General features: G+C 45.6%; 1 protein-coding gene across 2 annotated transcripts in view; it reads right to left on the bottom strand.

Moving 5' to 3' along the window:
* STK32B (serine/threonine kinase 32B) overlaps positions 1 to 20,493 on the bottom strand; it is a gene marked incomplete at both ends in the record, with an annotated part of 241,085 nt that overhangs the window by 9,966 nt on the left and 210,626 nt on the right. For both annotated transcript variants that reach the window (XM_080928587.1, XM_080928588.1), the window contains 3 exons: positions 1,568 to 1,693; positions 3,225 to 3,341; positions 8,735 to 8,838. In XM_080928587.1, the coding sequence (XP_080784713.1) occupies positions 1,568 to 1,693; positions 3,225 to 3,341; positions 8,735 to 8,838 (347 nt within the window). The remainder of the gene's footprint in view (positions 1 to 1,567; positions 1,694 to 3,224; positions 3,342 to 8,734; positions 8,839 to 20,493) is intronic.

Raw genomic sequence — 20,493 nt, 5'->3', positions numbered from 1 at the left:
TCAGGGATCCCAATCCTTGATGGCTGGTATCTTGATGACCATGCATCTCTGTGACTGTGTCAACCTCAGCTCGGTAGCCACACAGGGAAGTGCAGTGTTGCTGTTTTTTGGTTAAGGGTAGGCAGCCTCACTTACAGAGATTTGGTGTAATGGGAAAACCTGTGTTACAAAGAACTACCCTATGATTTCTAGAAAGTACTGTAGTCCTTTATGTTTTCCATGTTCCTGGTCTGTGAGGTTCCTAGTTCAGAGAATCCAGGCCAAGTGCACCCTCTGTCTGAGTGCTTCTGCACACTCACCTCAGGTGGTTAACTCTGGATTACATATGACCTCTGCCCTGTGCCCACTCTTGTCTGAGATGCACAGCCTCAAAGGCTGCTAGGATTCACTGAGACCCACTAAGCTTCCAGTGTCTGTCCCTTTAAGAACAAGTATTTTCTCAGTGGTGTCAGGGTCTGGCTACCACCATAAAACTTCCAGCTTCGAACTTATGTCACAAGCTAGGGTCTGCTGACCACACCAGTTTGGTCAGACTGTCACATTGTCTCAAAACTGTTAGCGTTGATACAAACAGAGAGTGGGGGTGGGGAGGAGATGGGACTCTTCAGATAGAACTATGACAAATCTTGGCTCTTCCAACACAAGGCATGACACCTTTGTGAGGCTCGATTTCCACAGCTACTCGATGAGGGTAATGAGGCTGACATGAGAAAGTGGAAGAGGATATCTGAGGCTGCTCCGTGCCCCCCCCCGGTGGTACCCATATACACAATGATCTCTGTTCTGTTTGTCAGGTTCTACTGTGAGTCCCACGGACCCTGGGTCCTTCTATCATCATTGACTTCCTGAGCTTGGCTAAGAGTCCCCTCCCTGTTTGTTCCCAGCATTTTTCCTCTCCCAAGGAGAAAGCTGGAGCTCAGACTCATGTCTCTCCCGAGTAGCCTGTCATCCGTTCATTTGTCCACTCAAATGCAGGCTCTGGATCCTGCCTTGCCTGAGCTCAAGCAATGCTGGCCTCATCCCACATCATTTTGGGGAAATTATTTAACCTCACTCAGAATACTAACGAGATCCACTCTCCGGCCTGTGTGAAGCTTCCAGGAGCCTCTTGGGAAGCTTGAAGAACAATGCTAGTACAGAGCCCACACTCAGCCCTGCTGGCTCTGAGCACCCTGCCCAATACACACACACATACACACACACACACACACACACACACACACAGACTCATGTGACAGTAGCAAACCGAGGACCTTTGGTGCCTTCTAGTCCAGTGAGGAGGATGAGCTCCCCAGGAATGGCAGGCTCCCTGTGACTAATCGTCATCTGAACTAACACAGTCCTTTGCACCTGCTCAGAAGGACAGGAGACACCAGGGATGCTCGGCAGCCCTCGGTTCCACTGCAAGAAGCACATCTTGCAAGTCTGGTCCACACACTCTGGATCTCAGTGAACTGTGAACCTGTTGATGACTTACTGTGTTGACCTTCAGGGGGTTCACCAATCAGTAGTAGGGGTCAGGCTTAATACCGGGAGGGGACCCAGTGAAGGGGGTGGTGTGACTCACATTGGGCACAAAGCCAGGCATCAGTGCCTTCTCGAACACTGCATCCCAGTTCACGTCAGCCAGGTAGCTCATGCTCTGGATGTCACGGAGGCTGGACAGGCGGCTCTCAGGGTCCTTGGTCAGCAGCTGCAGTCAGAGGACAGAGGCACGCTGTGAACGGTGCATCTCATAAGGATGTGCATAGACTTGGAACATGTTGACTCACTCAATACTTAGGGTGTCCTTGGATGCTATGCCTGGTAGAGTCCCTGCTCTGTCTGGGTTCTCTCTGGAATGCTAAACCTACTGCTATAGCAAGGGAGAGATGACAAGGTCAACTCTCTTCTCTAAGGTCATCTGGCAAGCTGCTCTTGGGGGGGGGGGGAGACTATGTTTCTAGCCCTCTGCTTAGCAGCCTTTCTCTGATGTTCACGAAAGCTTTGATTGGAAAGAGCAGGCTGGCTGTCTCACCAGAGGACTTATGACTTGGTTTCACAAGAGGGAAACAGAATTTTCCCCCACGAATTACAAGGTGACCTCTGCATCCTAACTGAGTGATCAACTTTTAAGTTCTCTTAAAGGCCAGTATCTGCTAATGGAGTTTAAAAACAGCTATAGAGGGGCTAGTGTGGTGTCTCAATGGTTAAGGGCACTGGCTGTCCTTGCACAAGACTCTAGATTTGGGTCCCAGGACTCTCATGGTAGCTCAAAAATCTCCACAGGCACCAGGCCATGTATGTGGTACACATACATACATGCAGACAAAGCACTCATACACACTAAATTAATTAATTAATTAATTAATTAACTAATTAATTAAGAAAAATAGTTCCAGGTCAATACTTTGCATTTTTTGTTTGTGTATGCATATGTGTAGATGTGTATGCATATGTGTAGATGTATGTGCATGACCCTGTGTGCATGAGTATGTAGATCAGGGGTCTTCATGTCTTCCTCAATTGATCTCCATCATATATTTAGAGGTAGGGTTTCTCACTGACCCTGGAGCTCCTGAATTTAGCTAGAGTTACCAGCAAGCATCAGGAATCCTTCTCTCTCTTCCTTCCAAGTGTGACACACTGCCGAACTTCAACTTGTAGGTGCCTATTGTGGGTTCAAACTCAGGCTGCCATGCTTGCAAAGCAGGCACTTTGCTAAATGAGTCATCTCCTTAGCTCCTGCACTCTTTTAAAACACTCTAGTTATAAGACACAAAGACCACTGGGATAAACACAACAGGACAGGGCTCACTCTGGGCTGCCACCTAAAGGAAATGGCCAATAAATGACCTGGAGACCTTCTGAGATGGGCTGTTGCTGTCTACTGGGAGCAGAAGGATACTCCCATTTTCCTTACAGGGCCAGGGTGAGGCCCAGCAGGATTCATAAGGGCCTGCTGTGTGCTAAAGAGGAACGTGACACCCTTCCTGCTGGTACTGACACTGTCATTGCAGAAACATCTTAACTCTACACAAGGGGTGGTCAGGACCACAGCATAGTCGTTTCTAACACCAGCAGTCATATGCAGTAGATATTTCTGTTTAATGGGAACTTGCAGTGAGCTCGGAGCCTGGGCTAGGCTGTCACATGCCTGACTGTGCTGGGCTTTATGACACCAAGGTTGCATTTATTACTGAGTGGTGCTGTGCTAGCCTGCCACACAGCTGCCCAACCCTTACCTTCTTCAGCAGGGTCACCATCCCCTCACACCACGTGGAGGAGTAGTGGACACGCTCCATCTTGAACATGTTGAGGATCTCGTCGATGGGTGTGGCCGAGTGGATTTCATATGGCCTCTGAAACAAAGGACAATACCGGAATCAGAGAGAATGTCTTGCTGGAGGCAGAACCCTGCTGTTCAAAGACTGTGTGATGATGGGAAATGATTCACATTCCCTTAAAGATGCTATGGGCTGTTCTATCTCTGCAGAGCAGCATAAGAGGAGGACAGGATTCACTCGACAGCTCTGTTCACAGGCTGGGTTACTGACACCTGCCATTGAACATCCACTCCATCTACTGGAAGATCAGCTCTGTCTTGGCTGAACAGGCCTAAGAGTGACCAGACATGATCATTACCCTATGGACTATGTGTTGGTGCTGTATGGATGCTGGGAGGAAACCTATAGAATCCATGCTTGTGGGAACTTTGTATGTGAGTGTATATGCACGCATGTGCATAAATGTTCATATGTGCATCTGCATGTAGGTGAGAAGTTGACACTGAGGGTCATGCTCCCTCTACTAATCATTTTGAGACAGACTCTCTTACTCAACCTGGAGCTCACCAAATGGGTTAGACTGCCTGGCTAGAGAGTTTCTGGAAACGTCCAGTTTCTGCCTTCCCAGCCCTGGGGTTACAGGTGCTTGCCACTGTACCCAAGTTTCTCTAACAGAGATTTGGGGGAGATCCAACTCAGGTTCTCCTGCTCTGAGTGCTTTTCTGACTATGCCAGGACACATCGTTGATCAGGAGAACTTTAACCGTCAGACATAGGCAAATGGCACATTAAAAGTCATCCTGCCGCACTACAGCTGAGGTGCTTCTAACATGGGAGGGGGGATGGGAACCCAGGTTTAGCCCTTCTCTGTTTGGGTAGGCATGGGCATGAAGGCACAGGCCTTCCTCCAAGTTAAACAGCAAGTATTAAGGCCTGTAATGCATCTGCTCACAGTGCCGGATTCCACCAATGCTTTGTTCCGTTGTCCTTAGGACGCCCTGACTCAGAAGCTGCTCTCTTTAGAGAGTACAGTGATTGCAAGGCCTGCTGGCCAAAACGGTTTCCAGCAGCAGGGAACCAGCTGGCTTATTGCAGAGTGCAGGTATGTCTTCATTCCAGGAAACACATTTTTTTTTTTAAAAAAAAAAAAAAAAAAGGCAATTTGCCATGAAATGAAAGCATAAAGCAGGAGAGGACTGGGTTGGGCCCACCATTTCATCGGCTGGAGTGCGGCTGGCGACCATTGGATTCCATGTATGCCCCCTATTCCTTTTACCCAGAATAACCGGCATTCGGGCAACTTGAGACTCCAAAGCCCGAGAATGTCCCTTTCCCTGGACTGATGTCCACAGGGAAATGTAAGTCTGGGAAATGACAAGAAAGCTGGAACCCCCTGATAATGGGTCCTGGAAAGAGCCCTGGAAAGAGTAGAGATCACCTCCTGAGCTCCACCTCCAGGCACTGTGGCCTTCCTGCTTTGCTGAGACAGTCAGCAGCCTCCCCATTAGGTGGAGCCCCGCTCCAAGGGTGCACACAGCCATCCTTGGTTCTGCACCCAAGCCTCTCTCTATGGGGCATTCCAGATCTCCTTCCTTTATCGATTTAGCCTCTCTGGACCCTGATATTTTGTTTACAGTCCCCAGAAGGTGCTGGCTGGAGACAGAGGCAAGGGGGAACACACAGGGAAGCAAGTTTTGGGAGTCAAGCTAAGAGGGCAGCATGGTTCTCTACTGATGGGGAGCTCCTTGCACCATGGGGTAGGTGCCGTTCAGTCTGTTATGGCTAGTGTATAGAATCACATTGTATGCAGATCACCTCGGGACCTGCCCCAACCCCAGATGTTCTCAGCACTGGAGTTGGAACTTTTATACTAGGATTCCCCCTTGTAGCAGAACCTGGAAGCAGGTGGTGCCCAGGCCTCTGTCCACATGTAACTACAGCTCAATTGCTTCCCTGCATACGTCTGAGGTACGGCACTGTACCACGTGCCAAGCAAAGATCTCAGAGTCCTCTGTGGAAGTTCCCAAATGGCCCTAGGACACATAGTGGGACTCAGCGCCGGCTCCCTTCTCTGCCCTGCTCACATTGTTGCCAACAGCAGTGGGTTCACAGAGGAGCTGGCCTAGCTGTCATTCAAGAACTCCCCACTGCTCCTCTCAGCTGTGTCCTCCATGTCTGAGCTGCATCCACAGCCTCCATGGAATCTTTGCTACTTACACGCTGACACTGTCTTCAGCCCTCTATCTCTCGGCCCCATTCGGCCACGCCTCTCTGGCTCCAATCCCCCCTACCCCTTACTCATACTGTATTCATTATCTCAGACAAGTTAAGCATGCACTGCAGTGTGGATAATCATTTCAGCTGACACATGTGCACCCTTATTGTTTAGTAGATGCTAACCAGGCTGGGTCCGGCCTCAGTGTTTGAAGGGTGCTAAGCCCTTGAAGGGTGCTAAGCCCTTGAAGGGTGCTATACGGGGATCACAGCAGGCCTCTCTGGGTGGGAGTCTTGTTGAGGTTAGAAAGCTAAGGCTTTGAACAGGGCTGACCACCAGGTACCAGGGTGTGTTGGTAATTTACATTACTTGGTCGTTGAATCCCCACAAATCCCTGCTGAGAAGACACAACAGAAGTTGACAGAGGATCTGTGCCACCCTGCTTGAGGTCACCAAATGGGGTTCCCAATGAGCCAGTGAGGTTCCTATCAGTCTTTTTTTCCTGGCACAAGGAAGCATCTTCCCACTGAATAAGGAGGAAAATTTCCTGTTTGTGACAGCTGTGTGAAGTGACTTCTCTCTGCAAGTGGGGGCCCTCTGGGTCCCAAAGGTGACTGTTTTCCAGGGTGGCATCAATCTATCAGAGATAGTGTTGGGGTTCTGTATACCCCACCGCGCAGTTACCTGTATGCTCCACCCCAGCTACCTGACACTATAAAGTCTCTTTCTCTCTTGGCCTCTTGGCCCCCTGCTCTTTTGGTCTCTTGCCCTTGCTCTCCCCTCCCATTGCCCCCCCTCCCCATTTCCTTCCCCCCTCTTTATCCATGTGCTCATGGCCACCTCTACTTCACTACACCCCCCCCCTCTCCCTATCACCCTCTTAACTCCCCTTCCCATGACCTGAATAAACTCTATTCTGTACTATACAGTCATGTGGCTGGTCCCTCAGAGGAAAAGGATTCCAAACATGGGTCTCCTAGAGGCATTCCCCTTGCCCCCATGCCTCACCTCACCTCTATGGAGCATACCCCTCCCCACTTCATCTTTTTCCTAACATTGGTGCCAAAACCCGGGACATCTCTTTGCTTTCAGATAATGTCTATGCTGCAGGTTGCTAAGTGTGTTCCATGGGGATGTGGTCAGGAGGCAGAGTCTCCGTACCCCATGCCAGTGCTCCAGTCTGCCTTCTCTGTTCAGAAAGCTCCAAGCTGGTGGCACCTCGCTCCTTGTTTAAACTGCAGTGGCGGGTGGCCACTTCCTTTTCCAAGGAAGGTTTGCAGGAGTAAGAGCTCACATTCTGCTCTGGGTTCCAAGAGAAGCTGTGTCCCCTGTACCTTCTGCTCAGACAGTAAATAAGTTCTCCTTGTTTGCACAGGAGACCGAGGCCCTTTGTTCTCTTTTCGTGGTGAGAACTCTTCATGGGAGAGACAGCTCTTGTCTGTCAGATCTAGATCATTTTTAAGACACTGGCTAACAAGCTACACTTGTAGTTTCTGTCCCCACATGCCTTTTTTGGGAGCCACCCCCCAGCTCTCACCTTCTAGAACTCCCAGTGGGGAAGCCCCTGCAGCTTTCTTGGTCTCTGAGAAGCAAGGGGTCTCAGTTCTGTCAGAACTGTCACTGACAGTGGGGCTGAATGGCCAGGAAGAAGGGTGACTTTTAAATCCACACAGTCTACAAATAAACTGAGCACTGTGAGGAGCTACTGAACCAGCACGAAACTAGAAAGCAACCTATTTCACAACTCACTGCCCCTCTGGGGGACCATGCTGACATGGAAAGACAGTTGGGAGAAAGGCTCACTTAGTTCCTAACAGGTGGTCTTTCCAATACTCACATTGTCCCTGTACCACAGGCCTTTACTGGCCCTATGACTCTCTCTCCTTCCTTGAAAGTGGTCTCTGAGTAGAAAACTCAAGAATGAGACACAAGGAACTCAATTTTTAAGAAGCATGCTATTTTTCTATCCTTGGGGCTTCCTTGCCAAGCCATCATTGGCCTTGAGGAGTAACAGCCAGTTTCCTTTCTGCTGGCAGGCTTCCTCTTTTGAGGGTCACTGTGCAACAAGGTCACCTGCATGATGGATTGCATTAGATCGAAGCCTCTGGGGGACAAGCATCCTGGTCCATCTAGGGCTGGGGAATGCTTGCGTTCCCTGATGGCTGCAGAAACGAAAAGGAACTGAGCGAGTGAGCGAGCGAGCCCATGGAGTGCCAAGTCTTTCATTCAGTGCTTGAGGAAGCAAACACACTCTCATTTTCTCTGCAGTCTAAAACTGCCATGCACTGTAATTAAGCTTTTGAGGAATTTGTGGAAATAACTGAGTCCAAGAGCAGAAAAATAGATGGGCCAACTAGAGGGAGAATCTTTGTGCTAATGGAAGAGTTCAGGTACAGGGTGATTTCATCATTCATTTATTCACTTATGCATCCATCCAAGAAGCATTCATTCATTCCCCCAGTATCCTAAAGAAGGGATTCTCCCATCAAAATAAGATCCTGCTTTCGTGGACGCTACCCTCCGTTGTCATGAATATCCATATAAGCAAACAAATGCAGAACTGCGTTAGACTTGCAGACAGTGGGGTTAGCAAACTGTTTTGGGCAGTGGATCCACAGAGACAGTAAGCAGGGAGAGTTTCACAGTCCAGGGACAAATATCCCTTAAGGTCAGTTCTATAAAATATTTTCTATATTACATAGCTGAGGAAGCCATGGGCTGGGGAGTTGAGCTGACATTTTCCAATTATTCTCGTGTAAAGAAAACACACCTCAAAAGTAGCTTGGTTACAAGAGTTTGTGCTTAAATAAAACTGTGAGTTGTTGGTTGTTAGATGGCTTCATCATTTCCAGCAAATCAGTGTAGAATAGCCTCCAAAATAAAACCAGGAACTGACTGTCCCATATTACCCGTTGAGATTCCTGAGTTATGTTTGGGAAAGATGGGGAGAAATGACAGAGAAATAAGAGAGGCTGTCTAATCAAGCAGCAGGGAAGTAGGGAAGTTGAGCTTGCATGCAGCTGAGTACAAAGGAAAGTGTCTGAAAATCAAAGGCCAGGGTGCTTCAACCTGAGTCAGTCATTCACCTTCTGTGACCTCCTTCCCCTGGCATGAAGAAGAACCTCTTTTCCTATCAAAAGAATAAGAGGTTGGGCAGGAGCTCCCTGAGGGGTTCCCAACATCCTGGTCTAGCACCACCTCCTGGTGTCTCACCAGCTTTGAAGACTGAAGTTCTCCCTCCTACAGGACTTACCCATCCTCGTAGCAGCTCATAGGCTGTGACACCCAGGGACCACCAGTCCACAGGGTATGAGTAGCCAGGGCCTCCATCCACATACACCTGGAAGACTTCGGGGGCTGTAACGACAAGGCATACATATAAGTGATATGTTAAACTCTATGAGAGAATATCAGCCACACCTTGACTTGAGTACAGGAGACAAGCCTGCTAGTACTTACTTTACTACCACCAGCTCCTGCCCCTTGGGAGCCACAGCAGGCTTTGGAAGGAGCAGAGTGTGTCCCCATTGCTAATAGCCGGGAAGCTACTTGGCCATAAGTCATATTGGAAGACCCTAGCATAACTCACTCTTACAGTGCAAAGTAAGACCTGAGCACATGGATTTGGAGGATTGCTGTTCTGTCTCAGTATCAACCTGGACCAGGTGGACAAATACTGAGGGCTGATCGCTCTGTGCCTCCAGCCCAGCTCAGGAATGTTCCAGACGTGGAGTTAGACAAAGAGCAAACAGAGTAGACTTCTGGTGGCAAAGGCAGGAGTGGGGAGGTGGCAGCTGTCTTAGGGACAGTGGGTTTATGTCCATGGCAGAGGCAATGTTTTTTGAAAAGGGGTAGGAGTGAAGGTTGCAGAGCAGTGTGGAGTTGTTCACTACCTGCCCCGGGAAGGCATGGGTTGACATGGCTAATTTGATGTTATATGACTCTTACCTCCCCATTGCTCTAGAGAGCCACTGGATTGAAGCTGTGCAGGATTTCAGGTGACACTGAGGGTACCAAGAAGAAACTGGACCAGGGTATGCAAGAATGATTGGGTTGTCTGGATTTTCTACTAGTATATGACTATGTTGAATTGGTCTAAATCAGATGAGCAGTCAGATCCCAGATCCTAGCTGACTTCTGTTTTTTTTTTTTTTTTTCACTTGCATTTTAGTAATAGCGCGTTCTTGCCCACAAATTTCCCTTTCCTTGAGACTACAGCCTCTTGGGATGTGCTACCACTTAATACCTTTAACAGATGAGGTTCAAGAAGAATTATGGGTATATGAAAAGTCACATGACTGAGACAGAAAAAACTAAAAAGTGCTTCCACCTTTGCCAAATCCCTGTCTGGCCAACATTCTTTCAATATGGGATCATGTTATACTTCTGGAATTAATAGTTTGAAAAAAACAACTGGCCATCTTAGAGATAGGAAGACAGTGGGTTTGGCTGGAATAGAGTTTAACATATCACTTAGTGTCTTTACCTCTTTTGGCAAATGTGGATAGAGATTATGGTGTATTCATTGGTGTATTTATTATCTTTATGAACTTGACACAACCTACAATCTGGGAGGAGAGTCTCAGTTAAGGATTGTCTACAATGGGATGACTTGTGGGGACAATTTTAACTAAGCTAATTGATGTGGGAAGATCCTGCCAACTGTGGGTAGCACCATTCCTTAGTCAAAAAGTCCTGAACTGTATGAATGAAGGAACCAAAATGAGACCAAGCAATTGAGCATTCATACATTCATTTCTCTCTGTTCTTTCCTGTGGGTGTGATATGATCAGTTGTCTCAAGCTCTTGCCACTGTGACTACCCCATGGTAATAAACTGTAACCCAGAACTGTAAGCTTACATAAGCATCATTTCCCCAAAGTTGCTTTATGTCAGTGTGTTCTATTACAGTAATAAAAACGAAGCTAGAAGGGCCAGATGGCTGGGACAATTCAACAGCTGCCTGCAGGACACCTGGCTCACACTGGACACTCTGCAACCTGAAAACCTCATGAATAACAATCTGATTGTTTACACACACCTTTCCTTCCTCTGTCATGCTCAGCCTTCACACCACCCAAGGAGTACCACGTAACAAAGATGTGGAGACTGTTCTAAACTCTACTCTCTGTGCCATGTGGATTAGCTTTCTTCAAATACTATAGGTCCTGGATTTTTGTGTGTGCATTCCTATTTATCCCTACATCAGCCAGACTCCAAAGTCAATGATCACACTTGTTCTTTACTTGATCCCATTGTCAAGGTAGCCATTGCTCTATAAAAACCCATGGGAATTTACTTTCCTGTACCAAAATCCATTGACTTGTCTGGCTTCTTCTTGTCCTGGAGGATCTGGGAGAGAAAAGCTTGCATGATGCTTGTTTATGAAGCTCTAGATCCTGGACACTATGGTCTTGTGACAGCTTCTGTGCCCATGGATACAGGGTGTGTCAAGGCATGCTTCAGTGTTTCTTACAAGTCCCTGTCATGCCCACAGTCCTGTTTGCACTTGAGACTTAGTGTAGAAGCTGCAGGCGAGGGGTGTTACCAGGCTGCTGTGAATGGGAGATGACAGATGTTTGCAGTTGTGGGGAAGCTGTTTCTCCCCTCTCTGCACTCTCGTGGCTGATGACAGAAGAGAAACGTTGATGTCATAATCCTTGTACAGCTGCTTTGGTGGTTCAGAATCACAATGCAGGGGCCAGATGGGAGTTGAGAACCTGAGAAAGTCCTGGGACACATTGCTTAGTAAATGACAGCACTGTGGCTGTCAGCTGCTGTGGAGGCTTCTGCACAAACTGAATCCTTTCAGCGCTCAGTGGAACAGGGACAGAAGGCACTCTGCAATGAGGAAGCTGAGGCAAGAGGGTCATGTTGACTGGGAGGTCCCCAAGCCTCACTCCCAGTACTTGTGAATACCAGTACATTCTGAAATAGGGCCTTTGCATGTATAATGGACGGTCACAAGATAAAAAGCGTAGGTTTAGATTGGGTTCTAATTCTCGTGAGTAATGTATAAGAGCAATGAAGGGTGACCTAAGACACAGGATGGTTGTGTGAAGATGGAGATAGAGCATCGAGTGAGGCAGCAAAAGCCCAGGGACATCTGTGGCTGTCTGAGCTGGAGAAAGTGGAGGGAACCCCCTGCCAAACCTTCAGAGCAAGCATGGCTCTACCACACCATGTTAGTTCAATTCCAGCTTCTAGAACGGCAAGGAACAGCTTCTTGGTGGTTTTATCTTTGGCTTATGAAAACTTATTCTACAGCCACAAGAAGCAACTATAAGATAAGAGACTTGTGAGGACCACCCACCTAGCATGGCAGGTCTGGGATCAAATGGGTTTCAGGTTTCTGGCACTAAACCCTTTCCCCTGGTACTAGAGAGTGCCGGGAAGAACTGGGTTGCCTGGGGTTTGGGGCTCTGGCCCTTCCCTCTCCATCTTCCTATTCAGTTTGGGCAGTTTCAATGGGACCAACTCAATTGCATGGATTAGCAATATCTTGGCAGGATTCTGGTACCATTTTGTTTCTATCTTTCAGGAGGGTACTGCATGGTATTGATTCAGGGAGCCGTCTAGTGGTGACTCCAATTCTGCAATCTGTTTGCAGTATCAGGACTGTACAGAAGCCAGTAGAGGCCTGAGTACCACCCAGATATGCTGTTTGCTTCCCCTATACCTAGATACTGGGGTGATGTCTCATTAATAAATAAGGCCCAGGAAGAGAATAACAACTATAGCAAGTTATAAAATAGATCAAAAAGATGATAGATGGTGTGAGAATTGTGAGAACGTGTCTCCTTCTCTCTGAAAATATCTTATTACACTTTCCTCGTTCTCCAGTGATGGTGTGAGATCTACAGTGAGGTGATGGAAGATGGATGAACTGTAGGCTCCCATGTCAGGGTCACATCAGTACAAGCACTGCCATACTATGATAGTCTACTGATAACTTAGATGTCTAGGCAATTGATGGGAATGTTATTTAGTGTGTGTCTCTTTCTGTGTGTGTGTGTGTGTGTGTGTGTGAGTGACAGTGCCACAGTATGTATTTAGTGGTCAGAGAAACTACTTTTGGGAATCAGTTTTCTTCTTTTAGCGTTAGGGAATTGAACTCTAGTAGTCAGCCTTGGTGGCAAGTACCTTCACCCAGCCCCCAAACCAAGATTTTCTATGGAGATACACAAGTGTTACATTCGAGTAAATTAGGATTTTTACACAACTTAAAACAGAAACATGTGGTCTTGCCATTAATGTGCACAAAAATAAACACTGGTCACTGTTTCCACACTGTATAGGCCACCCTCCTGTTGGTTATTATTGTCATGACCAGATGAACTATCATAATATGGCAGCATGCATATTTCAGGAATACACAAGAAACTTTGGGCTCTGGTTACACTACCAGAAGCACTGTTTGCCTTTTGCTTTCCCCATGGACTCTTCACAATGCTGGGTGCATGCTGTCTGCTCTGTAGACTCTGCTCTGTAGACGCCTGTCAGTCTACTATGGATACATGGGACAGACTCAGGCACCATGGAGCCCCTGACTGCACTCCTAGCACATTCCTGTCACCTAGCAAGATCAGCGTCACCACCCATTAACTGCCTTGAGTAGGAGCCAAACCTTTCTTCCAAGGCAGTTTTTGAATTGGAAGTGTGTTTCCATGCCAGAGGGCATCAGGCCATCACACAATTGGCCTTCCAGAAGAACAAGGACACATGGATTCTGGTGGGAGAAGTTATCTTTCTTCCCTCAGAAATATAAATATACACTTGGTGGGGTTTGCCACCCAGGCTAACCATGCAGAATTCGTGTGTTCATTCCTCTAAAAACAGAAAAATACAATCACTCTCTAAAGTACCCTTTCTCACTTGCTGTTCAGCTCCACGGATGCTGCAGGTTTGGATGTGCACCAGAGTGTGAAAAGCTATTTAACATGTAACCTGCCAGCTGACTGGCTGCCCGAGTCTGCCTCTCCAGGTAATTATGCGCATTTGGATTGTGAACACAGAGTCCCTGATTTTCAACTGGGGGTAGGGTGGGGACATTCAACCTCATTTCTCGTTTCCCCTAAGTGTTCTGTGGAGAAGCTGAGGCCTGGGAGCTCAGGGTCATCTAGTCCAAGGGGGGCCAGAACACAGGCTTCTTTCCCACTTCTTGCCACGGCAATGTGTCCTCCAGGTTTGTATCTCAGACTCTGGAGGCCCCGCTCCTAAGCACCTCTGCCATGGGCCCCCAATTCCTTCACATCTGCCTGCTCATCCAGAGTCTTCCCTCTCATACTGGTCCTGCTCTTGTTTCTGGATCCCAGCTGATCCTGATGGTTTGCTCACCTGTGCAGTCAGACACTTGGAGTCACTATGGATTCCACCTCTTTCTGCCTGTCACTGATCACTAGGTCCACCCCCAAGTCTCATCACTCTTCCCTTCTAGAACTTTCTTCTCTGGCCTCAACTCTAATTTCTGTGTTGATCTTTTATCATCTCTGTCCTTTTAACTTTACCTTGTTGTGCCCAGAGAGATCATTCTAAGTACATTTGGTGATCAGAGAGCTCAGGCATACAAAGAAAGTCATTTGTCATCACTGAGGCCTTGCATGAGTTTGGCCTCAGTTTTCTCATCTGTCAGAAGGGATAACAAGCTCTTCTGTGTAACATTACTGAGTAAAAAAAAGTATATTTATGAGGTTCAATGAGCATACAGTAAGTGCTCAATAAATGTTCATTGGTCGAGCATTTAGCCTCTGAGTAATTCTCAGGCTCCATGAATTAACAACAGTCTGCACACCACAATGAGATAGGATGGGACAAGCTTCCCTTTGGGACTAGTGCAAAGTAGGTTCCCTACAGATGTGATCTGGTTTTTAATATGGCCGTCTGTCTTTGAATGGGCAATGATTAGGAACCCAGCTCACCCCAGCACACACTATACATGGTCTCCAGATGGTTCAAGTGCTTGGTCATAATTCTTTGCATTGAAATGATCCAATAACTGTAGAAACCTGAGATAAGGGCTGAGACTGGGCACTCTGAATTCCACACGGGCCATTTGATTTTGTTTGGCTCCTAGCTAGCCAATGAACTCAGGTGTCACTCACACACTAATTTGCAATAAAATGAAACTACCACCACAGGTTATTGGTTTCTTCCAGGGGATGTTAGCAGCATTCACAGTGCCAGGAAACAGCTTTTGTTAAAGTGTAAGACATTTCTCAGCCACAGACCATTAAGATTTCACACTCTGTGTGGGAAGAGGAAGGGGAGGGGATGTCTAATTGGCTAAGGAAGAAATGCAGAAGCCCTGATAAGAGGCAGAAATGAATCATGAACAGTCCCAGAAAAGCACTTCATGTTAAATAAGTCAGAGTCTTCTAGTAGAGTGGATAGAAGGCAAACTTGGGTCCCCAGGAAGATTCGGATATGCTTTTAGCCGCCGAACCATCTCTCCAGTCCCCCCTGGCTTGCAGCAAGCAGCTCTAATGAGAAAAACTGAGACAGAGTCAACACACAGTTAACGTGTGAAGCAGAGGGCAGACTTCTAAACAGCGTCTCCCACAGAGACATTCCCTAACATCTGGAGGAAATATCCTGCATCCAAATGTCCAGAACCAGATGTGTTTTGGCTTCAGATTGCTTCAGATGCTGGGATGTTTGCACATATGGAATGATGCATTTCCAGGTCTCAAAAACAAAATTAATTCAAATCTCCAGTAGCCTCGTGCATGTATCCTGGAGGTGGTTTGACAAAGTTCTAGGGTACTTGCCCTTTCACTATGACCCATCGCATGAGGTCAGGTATAAGTACCATCATGTCAGGACTTACAATATTTTGAATTTTGGGTTGAGATTTCTACATTAGTCATGTTCATACTGCTTACTACTACTTAGATGGTTCTGGGTTCTCTATTTGTCCAAGGCAAATGATGATGTTTAGCATTGCTACAGAGTCCCCAAATTGTACCATGCATTGCAGGTACTGTGTTATCTATTCATGCCTCACCAAGTTCGTCTTCCTGATGAACTTGGTGAGCCATGAATCTGTTCCCTTAGGTGCTTTCTGTCAGTCAGTCCCTTCTTTATAAGAGTCCTGGTTAATATAATTCCATGCCTCTGCAATGCTATGTGTATCTTCTGTTCAAAACTGTTGAGACATCTTTCAGGATCCAGTTTTTGAAGTATGACATCTTATTGAAGTTACTCTGGGTTCCTCCAGTTCTGTTCCTCTACCCCCACTAATAACTCCTTTTCCCATCATATCTGAAATAGCTCTGCTCTGCTGTGGCACCAAAGTTGGAGTGTCACATGTAGCCTGTGGTGATGAGTTTTAATAGTCAATCTGGTAGAATTTGAAAATTAACTGGGATGTGAATTCGAGAGTAAGGTGCCGGTAGGCATATATGTGGGGACTTGAATCTTGATTTTGTTAACTGAGGTGAAAAGACTTGCCCTCTGTGGGTGGCAACATTCCCTAGGTCAGGGATCTCAGACTCTGTAAGTTTAGATAGGTGTTGAGCACTGACAAACAAGAATGTGTTCACTCTCTCTGTTCTTGATTGTGGATGTGGCTAATTGCTCCATGTTTTTTCCTTGACTTGTCTGTCACGAGGCACTATAACCTGAAATTGTGAGATAAATAAACTCCCTCTCTTTAAAGTTATTTTTGTAGGGGTATTTATCATAGCAACAGAAACAAACAAACAAACAAACAAACTAAAAGGACAGAGACTAACTGGAAAAGGGTAAGCACCATATCTGTACTAGCTACCTTTCTGATTATTGGAACAATGTACCTGGCAAAATCAATTAAAGAAGGAAGGGATTACTCTGGCTCACAGTTTGAGGACACAGTCCTTCACTGCAGGTAAGAAATGGTGGTAGGAGTGTGCAATGATTTTTTTTTTATCTCCTCTCTTAGACCCTTTTAGAAACATCTCCATAGTCACCAAGAGGTTTATGTCAGTCAGATTAACAATTACATTACTTGATGGTAGCTTTTTTTGAACTAGCTAACAATTAGAAGTAAGGTGTTTCACAGCAGAGACTGGGGTGTGATGGCTTCTTGCCCTGAATATGCCACCAGAAGAAGACAGGGCTGGAGAAAGAGGGTAAGACAGCTTCAGCTGATCCATGTGTGGGTACCAGCAAGAGGCCCATGGCTTGCTCAGATGATAAGAGTGGAGTTCACACCCACTTATCAGCTTCTTTCCATAATTCCACAGCTTTTAAGAAGAGGACCAGGACAGAAAAGAGAGCATGGGAATTCCCTGGTGATGCAGATGTTAGGAGAGGAGGCACTGGTGCATATGTACATACAGACAAAACACCCATACACATACATGAAATAAATACACAAAAAGAAATTTTCCCAAAATGATGAGTCATCAAATCAGCTACTCAAGAAACCCAGAGAACATCAGAATAAGTAGACACAACGAGAGGAGAACTTAAGCTTCCAGTATATCACAGGTATAAGTGACAACTAATGATTTAGGGGACGTTCCAGATGCAGCTCAGGAAAGACAGACATGTTACAGAGCAAAGTGACCAAGATGGGAGGCACATCACCAACAGAGACAGAGATGCCGCAGGGGAGTGGTACAGTGAATTCCTCAGGAGAAAGAAAGCTGTTAACCTGGCACTCAGGCTACAGGATATTCATTCAAGTTATCTTCTCAAAGTGTAATGATTTTGCAATAAACAGTTTTTAAAAGCATGTTTATCTACACTTTTATTGCCAGTATAGTCTTTCACTAAGATTGATTTTAAGATGTCCTCCAAAGTATATGATATTGAATAGAAAACTGAAACTGCAAGCGCGCGCGCGCACACACACACACACACACACACACACAAATACCAGTAACAGAAAAAGGGAAGGTATATGGAAAATTAATTCTTTATTTGAATGACTATAAAATGCCATTGACAATCAGAAGCAAAAATAAGATTGATGAATGTTATGTTTATAGCAAGTGAAACAGAAGATGGCCGGAAATAGTGGGGAATACATTCTTGTGAGATTATTTTTTTAAAGGATTTCTATTTATTTACAATTATGTATATTGTCTCTGGCTGTGTATACTCACCTGAGTGCAGTGTTGTCAGAGGCCAGAAGAGGATATCGTATCTCTTTGAGCTGCAGTTATAGGTGGTTGTAGTCTCTGCAGTGTGGGGGCTGGTAAGATTGCATTATGCAGTCTTAACTATTTAGCCATCTCTCCAGTTCCCTTTTATGAGATTTTTTTAAGGCCCAATTTCAGAACAGTTTCTGTTGAGTGATCTAACACTCGGATATTCTATATACTTGCCTTTTCAGGAATAAATCCTGAAGCAAGAGTGAGGTAAGTGATCAGCTCAGAGGCAGCAGAAAATGGATGGAGATCAAATGGGATTTGAGGAAGAAAAGGCTGGTGGTGGCTTTAGATTGAATCATATCCACGGCTGTGCTGCACAAGGTATTGGATCATGACAGATCATTACAGAATTAAGCGGACACCAGCACAAGAATGGTATGGAGAAAATTACCATTTTTGGGGGGAGGGGAATGTTCATAACAGAATGTGAACCTAATGCTTCAAAAGTTATGGGGCCGCAGCTACAGCTGCACTTTGTTTCCTGTGTGTGACATTCCTGTGAGGAAGAAGAGTCTCAACTCAGTTTTCTTGAATGTCCACATTATGCACCAGGACTAAGACCAACAGGTGACCTAAGGAAGCAGAGGAAGCGACAAGGGCACGAGAGAAATGGATGCAACAGAAAGTAGAAAAGTGGCAGAGAAAGGAAATTATGATAAAAACTGGTACTTAAAAAAATCAACACGTTTATTAGCCTAGAACCAGAATGATAGAAAATCAGAGAGGAAGTATAAAATGCTAATACAAGAATGGAAGAAGAGCTGTCCCCGCAGAACCCACCATCCCTAAAGAGGGTGAGGGGATGTAGGCATGCATGGATGCCCAAGAATCTGGTCAGACAAAAATACATAACTTCTCTGACAAGAATAGACTACTGTGTTTTATATAATTGGTAGTTTTTGACATTAGATTCATAGCTGTAAAGTTTTCTTCATACAAAATAATATCAGAATCAATTATATAATCTTCACTGGACAATTTTATCAAATTCACAAATGAATAGCAACGATTTCTCCCAACTTACACTGCTAGCAATACTCTGCTACTCAAACCATATATAGTTGGCATAAAAACAATGTAAAGATAAGCAAAGATTCCTCATAAGCGAGATGCAAGCATTTTTTTTTGAATTTTTTCATTAGACACTCTGCATTTACATTTGAGAGGTTATCCCTTTACCCCACTCAGATCTCATCCTCCCTCTCCCTCCAGTTGCCTTCACAAAGGTGCACTCCCTCTTGATCACTTTCTCTACTCCATTGCCTTGTCATTCCCCTGCATTGGGACAACATGCCCTCTCTGGAAAAAAAGCCTCTTCTCACATTGATGCCAGACACTGCTATCTTAAGCTACATAAGCAACTGGATCAATAGGTCTCTCAAAGTGTGCACAAAGGTTGGTGTTTTACTCCATGGGTGTTTTGGAGGGTTTGATTGGTTGATAATGTTGTTATCTTCCCATGAGGTTGCAACCCCTTTCAGCTCCTTAGGTCCTTTCTTTAGCAACCTCATTGGGATCCCTGAGTTCACACCGATGGATAGCTGCAAGCATGCTCAGCTGTGTCTATATGACTCTAGCATAGTCCCTGAGGGGACATCTCTGTCTGGTTCCTGCTAGTAAGTACTTTTTGGGACAAGCTATAGTGTTTGGATTTGGTAACTGCATATGTGGTGTATCCCCAGGTGAGGCAGCTTCTGAGTGATCTTTTCTTTAATTCCTGTTCCTCTATTTGACCTTGCATTTCCTCCCATGAAATCTTTGTTCTCTTTTCTAAGAGGGACTGAGGCATCGCCATTTTGGCCTCCCTTCTTTTTGAGCTTCATAATGTCTGTGAACTGTTTATTGTAAACAAAATATTAGCACATGGATTCCAGCCCTGCCTAAGGAAGCTAACAAGTCATGACTATTGAGACTCCTTTCAGAAATGCTGGGCTGTTCTGCATTTGCAAAAATGTATCAATGTACTTCAGTAGATTGTAGGAAAGAAAGGTTATCTCAAAATATCAAAAAGAAGTCTCTTTGGCAGAATTTATGATTGGGATTTGGCAGAATTTATTCCAAAAGCAGTTGGAATAGTCGTTAACTCTTTAGGCTGATAGAAAGAAGTACAAACCCTCAGGTGAACATCACACTGAATGGTAGACAGGAGACAGCATCCATCCAAGGGCAGGGTCAAGGCAAAGTTTCTTTTCGATGGGGACTGTGATTGGCACTGTGAGCACACACACCCAGGAAAGCACACAAAACAGCAGTGAAGCAAAGCCCTATCTGCAAACACAGCACATATGTAGAAATATCAAGGAATTCACTGGAGAAGACCTGTTAGAACTGAGAAGAGCGTACCATAGCCACAAGATCCAAAGTCAATGTGTCAACTATACTTCTTTAATCATTAATGACTGAAGACTGATTAAAAACCTAGTTCTTGAGGAGGCTGCTGCTAAGAGTACTTGCTGCTGTTCAAAGAACTGAGAAATTTACACCTGGCAGTTCATAACCACCAGTAACTCCCATTCTAGAGATCTGGCACCCTTTTCTGACCTCCTCAGTCACACACACTCACATACACACACACCATATAATAAAAAGTAAATCACATATAAACCTACTATGGTAGAAGCTGCCTAAAACATACACACATGCATATATACAAAAGGTTTAAATGAAATTACCCTAGGACAGGAACAACACCCCCAACTAGACATCATATGCTACCAAATAAAAACTCTAGTACCAGTAATGGGATACCTCCTTTTGAGATTTTGGCCAGTGTAGTTCCACAGAGCCCACCAAACACACAGGCTATTGTGGTTGCTCTTGGTTACCCTCTAGAATGCAATGACAAGACTCTATTGTTGAAGACATAACATACTAG

Source organism: Micromys minutus, assembly GCF_963924665.1.
Source record: "Micromys minutus genome assembly, chromosome: 1".
Taxonomy (NCBI): Eukaryota; Metazoa; Chordata; class Mammalia; order Rodentia; family Muridae; genus Micromys; species Micromys minutus.
The sequence above is the reverse complement of the archived record's forward strand: the minus strand, read 5'-3'. Positions and strand labels throughout refer to the sequence as shown.